The sequence below is a fragment of the Xenopus laevis genome, chromosome 2S (assembly GCF_017654675.1).
Source record: "Xenopus laevis strain J_2021 chromosome 2S, Xenopus_laevis_v10.1, whole genome shotgun sequence".
In the NCBI taxonomy this organism is placed as follows: domain Eukaryota; kingdom Metazoa; phylum Chordata; class Amphibia; order Anura; family Pipidae; genus Xenopus; species Xenopus laevis.
The window spans coordinates 166836172-166842119 of NC_054374.1; the positions used below are offsets into that span (position 1 = coordinate 166836172).

The 5948-nt window shown below is 40.0% G+C and overlaps 1 protein-coding gene across 1 annotated transcript; it reads left to right on the forward strand.

The window, feature by feature from the left end:
• Positions 1-469: 469 nt before the first annotated feature.
• On the forward strand, positions 470-1681 carry LOC121400374 (olfactory receptor 56A4-like). The gene has a single exon (XM_041583283.1). It carries the CDS (start codon positions 626-628, stop codon positions 1655-1657), a length of 1032 nt encoding a protein of 343 aa, XP_041439217.1. The 5' UTR covers positions 470-625; the 3' UTR covers positions 1658-1681.
• The last annotated feature ends 4267 nt before the right edge of the window (positions 1682-5948 follow it).

Below are 5948 nucleotides of genomic sequence, written 5' to 3' on the forward strand. Positions count from 1 at the left end.
GAAGGAATTTTTCCCCCTCTGAGGCAAATTGGAGAGGCTTCAGATGGGTTTTTTCGCCTTCCTCTGGATCAACTTATAGTTAGGCAGGTTATATATATACTTAAGGTTGAACTTGATGAACGTGTGCCTTTTTTCAACCAAACTTACTATGTTAATGTCCTTGGTACAATGTTGATTAATGGACTGAACCAATTGCCCTTTTAAAGTCAGAACACAATGTTTCCCTTCTCTAAAGCAAACAGGAGATGGTTCTATATGGGGGTCTCTTTCTGTTTCTGATTAAATTAGCGTCAGACGAGATGGATAAAAGGTTGTGACATTTTTCATGGTTGTCTTCTATGTAAGTGTGTATATAACTATGCCGTGTAATTCTTCCTTTACCAAAACAAGTCTTAAAATGCTTATTTTGCACTTTTTTTTTTAAACGCACAAATACATCGGGACAAACGGCATCTGCCAGTAATGCTGATTATGGTTTATTGTCATTAATTGTGCCTTAGGGCCCCTGACCCTCCTGAGAACACACAGAGAGGTTCATGAAGGTATTTATAGGGCACCCACATGCACTGGATTTGTCTTTAACCTAAATTTCGCATGAAACATTAAAGAGGCTACTAAGCAAAGAATGAGTCTGCAATGCACTGATAAAGCAGGAATCCAATATAGTGAAGCTCTTTGGGTTGCACTGAGCCACAGAGGGGACAGGATCAAACAAAACATGGAGAATGTGTTCAACACCAGCACCAGTTTTATCCTCCTTGGCATTGAGGAGATGGAACATTATAAATATCTGTACTGTGGCTTTGCGCTTGTCACCTACCTACTCATATTGCTGTTTAGCTCCCTGATCATCTCTGTGGTTCTGCTGGAAGAAAGCCTCCATGAGCCCATGTACACTCTCATAGCCAACCTCATGCTAAATGGGATATTTGGGGCTTCATGCTTCCTCCCAAAGTTAATACTGGACTTGTTCTTATCATCCAAAGTGATCTCAAGAGCCGCCTGTTTCATTCAGTCCTTCTCTGTGACCCTTTTTGCCTTATGTGAGATCTCCACATTCACCATCATGGCGTACGACACCTATTTAGCCGTGTGCCACCCATTACGCTATCCCACCCTGATGACCAATAAAACTGCTCTGAAACTTATTGCAGGATTTCTGATCTTCAATATCACCTGTTTATTGATTAGCAATCTGCTGTCTGCCAGGCTCCCTCTGTGCGGCTCTCACATTAACAACTACATTTGTGATAACTTGTCCATCTTTATCCTGTCCTGCGTCGATAACTCAATCAATAAGTTATATTCGGCCACAGTGTTTGCAATTGATATCTCGGCCACTGTTTTAGTCATTGCCTATTCCTATGTGCGGATACTTCACATCTGCTTTAAGATCTCCAAGAGCGCCAGTAAGAAAGCCATTCACACCCTGGTGACCCACTTCTCCAACTTTTCCATTTTCTTGGTGGGATTTTTATTCTTATTTATTCGATACACACTCAAGAACATTAACCTGCCTCTGATTTTCCACGTTCTGCTCTCTATAACCGGCTCAACCATTCCTCTTCTTTTCAACCCCCTCATATATGGAATAAGGACAAAAGCGCTGAAAATTAAAGTGATTTCCCACTTTCAGAAAATAATTCGGGAAATATGAATATTTCCAATCATAACACGTGTATCCGACCATTACTTCCGCTCTTTACCAAGGTTTTTTGGTGCTGAATAACAAATGTTGCATAAAGGATTTGGGCAAAATACATCTAATAAATCTGCTAGTAAAAAAGCCCCCCTATAAGATATATTGGATGTAACTGTCAATTATTATCTGACACCCAACTGCTGCATGAAGAGAGAATGAAGAGAAACAGATGCTGAGAGAGGGATAATGAAGATAAATTTGATTATTTAAAAAATGATGCCGAATATTTAATTGATTATATTTAGAAAGTTTCTTATATCAGTATGATGAATATTATATTAAATTTTTATGTTCATGATAGTTCCCGTTTAAGGTTAGGACTTCGCGGACGATTTCCACAGGCGTCACATGGATGTGACAGAAATAAGATGAGTAATGGAAATGTCGGATGAAGTCGCAGCGTTGATCCGGCGCGATACAACTATCGGATACAGACGCTGCACCTGCATCTGACAGTTGTGTCACGTTGGATCAACGCTGCGACTTCATCCGACATTTCCATTACTTACCTTATTTCTGTTGCATTGGATGTGACGCCTGCCTTTTTGCGTAGCGCGTCGGATCGCGCAGAAATCATCTGTGAAGTCCTACCCTAAAATTTCAGATTGTGCTATAATATAGTTCGGCTTAATCAAAAATAATTTGCATTATTCTGCACATCCTAATATGTGTAAATGCCATGGTGTGACAGTCTAATAGTGCGTATATCTGCCCCTGTCCCTTTATTAGTAAAATGCCTTTTTATTGCCGGAGCATCAGCCAGAAAATTGCTTGAGCTTCCCTAATATGAATAGTTTTATTCTAGATAGGTGGGGAAGCAAGAACGGCAACTTCCAGGGGATGTGATATATGTAATCTCCAGCACCTCCATGAGCTGAGTGCAACATGTTAAAGTGATACTGACACTAACATTTTTCTTTTCAAAATATTAATCTACATTAACAGTTACCTATAGGTCATATTTTTCACTGATAGTTCTGCTTTTGTAAGTAATTGTAAGTAATAGTTCCTAAACCTGACTGTTTTGCCCAGGGCATCAGGGGGGGACAGGGGGGGCAAGTGTCCCGGGCCCGGGCTTGAAGGGGGGCCTGGCAGTGCTGCACTTTTCGAAGAGCCGGGCCCCCCTTGACAGCTCCGAAGCCGTGCCGCTCGATTGAAGTCCCGAACAGCCGAATGCGGAAGTGCCGAACAGACGAAGTCCTGAAGCCGCGGAAAGAACCGAAGTCACGAAAACAGCTATAATTGAAGTCCTGAAGCCACGAGTTCAATTCTACTAACACCAATGTGGGTTTTTTTGTTTTTGTTTAATCCCCTGGCCACCAATGTTTTATTTTAATACTCTATAGGCCCCTGCCAATTTTTAATAAAAAATTTTTTATGGGGCCCCATTTTTTTTTAACTTGTAAGGGGCCCTGGCGCCAAGGATTTTTAGAAAATATTCTTGGGGCCCCAATTTTTAACTTGTAAGGTGGGCCCTGGCAACAATGTTTTTGTACAAAAAACTTTTATGGGGGCCCTGGTCACCAATTATTGTTTTTTTAACTTGTAGAGGGGGCCCTTGCGCCAAAGTTTTTAAAAAATATATTTTCTGCGGCCCCAATTTTTTTTTAACTTGTAAGGGGGCCTTGGCGCCAAGGTTTTTTTTTTTAAAAAAAAATATTCTTTGGAGCCCCAAATTTTTTAACTTGTAAGGTGGGCCCTGGCACCAATGTTTTTGTAAAAAAAAACTTTTATGGGGGACCTGGCGCCAATGTTTTTTTTTTAACTTATAGGGGGGCCCTGGTCACCAATTATTTTTTTTAACTTGTAGGGGGGCCCTGACCACCAATTTTTTTAAAAAAAAAACAAAAAAACTTTTATGGAGGGCCCTGGCACCACCGTTTTTTTTTACTTATAAGGGGGCCCTGACCATCAATAGCTTTTTCTAACTTGTGTGTGGGGGGGGGGGTTACCCTTTTTAGTGCTGATGTCTGTATGGTCTTTTAACTGTTGTGTGGAGTGGGCGGGATCTGGGGTGGGGTCTGGGTGGGCGGGGCCTAGGGTGGGCGGGGCCCAGGGGCCCCCAAAAATTTTGTTGTACAGGGCCCTGTGATTTCTAATGGTGGCCCTGGTTTTGCCAACCTGACTGTCCCTTCTCAATCTGTCAGTTAGAGATTCTAATGCTAATGGGCTCCTGCTGCACAAATATGGCCGCCCCCTCATACAGGAACATGAGCGTTAGAAAGATAATGTAAAAGCAAAAGGCAAATACTTTTATGGCAAAATTATAAATAGCATTCAAAGATAATGTTATGATAGACATTAAAAAAAGGTTATATTCTGGTGTCAGTATCTCTTTAAGTGATATTACTTGCAGGAAAGGAGATAAAAACAGGTATGGGACCTGTTACCCAGAATACTCAGGATCTGGGGTTTTCCAGATAAGGACTATTTCCTTAATTTGGATCTTCAAACTTTAAAGCTGGCCATAGACACCAGGACATAGTCGTAGAAATTAAAGTTTTCTTTTTTTGGACCATGTGTGGATCGTCCTGACATTTTTCGTACCATGGAGATCGGTCGTTTAGTGGATGGGACAGGTTAGAAGATGTCGGCTACTGATAATATCCCTGTATGTATTGCCTGACGATATCACTGGGTGACTGTCACTTCTATCTGTCAGAAATAACTATGATTGCTGTCAAGATTCTTTTACTACTTTATTTCATCGGAATGTTTAGTGGCAGGTCGAAAGATTGTTTGTTGGATACAGGGGTAAAATCTGCACTTCTGGGGTGATTTTAAGGGTCAGGGCACATAGGCAGATTCAGGGAGATTAGTTGCCGGACGACAAATCGCCTCTTATGAAAGTGCACTCGTTATGCTCATTAAAAGCTTTAGAACAGGGATTTCGGGGTGTTCTACACTTGGTTTTTTTTTTGCCTTATAAAAGAAAACCTAATTCTAAGCAACTTTACATACCTTACACATTGTGAATGGTTTTTAATTACATGTATATGTATTGCTTTAAGCAGTATTTGTCTGTCCCATTCTATTTTCTGCACTGGAGGTTCAGACTGCTGATACAATGTAAAGTTGGCCAATGAAAAGTGGACAAATTTAAAGGGGTGGGTCACCTTTAGGATAACGTTTAGAATGTTATAGAATGGCTAATGTTAACCAGCTTTTCAATTGGTCTTCATTATATCTTTTGTATCGTTTTTGTAAATGATTTGCCTTCTTCTTTTTTTTTTTTTCAATTGGGGGTCACTGACCCCATCTAAAAGACAAAAGCTCTGTTAAGCTACACATGTATCGTTATTGCTACATTTTATTTACTTATCTTTCTATTCATTTTTTGTCGTGGCGACTTTTTTACCCAAATGCATTAACATCAATGGGCGCTTTTTCTTGTCTCTGTAACTTTTTGCCTCAGTTTTCTCGAAATATTTTGCAGATGGCGAGGGCCAGAATTTTGCTGCAAATCCATGCCTAGCAATAAAATGTACTCATTACTAGAGAAACATAGTTAAACTCGGGAGGGTGCAATGTTAAATCCCTTAGCAGCACGCCAATAGTTAAGCGTTATTTTCAAAATGGAAACTGACAATATGTCTAGCCCAGGGATGGGCGAATTTGACCCGTTTCGTTTTGCCAAAAATTCACTGCCGGCGAAATGACGCTGACGCCCATTAAAGTCTATGAGCACAGCGAATTTTTTTTTCTTTGATGCGCGTCTTTTTTTTGTCACACAACACCATACAAGTTTATGGGCGTCATTTCCGCAATGAAACAAGGCGAAAAAATTCGCCCATCCCTTGTCTAGCCCCATGTCAGATTTCAAAATTAAATATTAAAAAATCTGTTTGCTCTTTTGAAAAACATATTTCAGTGGAGCAGGACTTTTGATGTGTTTTGAAATAAATAAACATGTTTTCCCATGACATTATCCCTTTAAGCCTTTGATCAGAAAATATATTCTGTACATACAGGTATTTTGGTGAAGCTTTAGAAAAGCAGCAGCAGCATCTAATTGCTTTAATAGTCATTTGTTTAGTCTATTAGCAAACACCAGGCAGTGCTTTATATGAATAGAAGATAAACAGGAGAGCGTGAACAGAAAGCTAAGTAATAAAACTACAATAAAACTGTCAGCTCGCAGAACAAATATTTTTCATTGGCAGGGTCAGTGGCCTGACAACTAAATATCTTTAGGAAAAAAAAGATTCATTGAAAACTCATTTTAATAAGGCAAGAGGTGAGAATA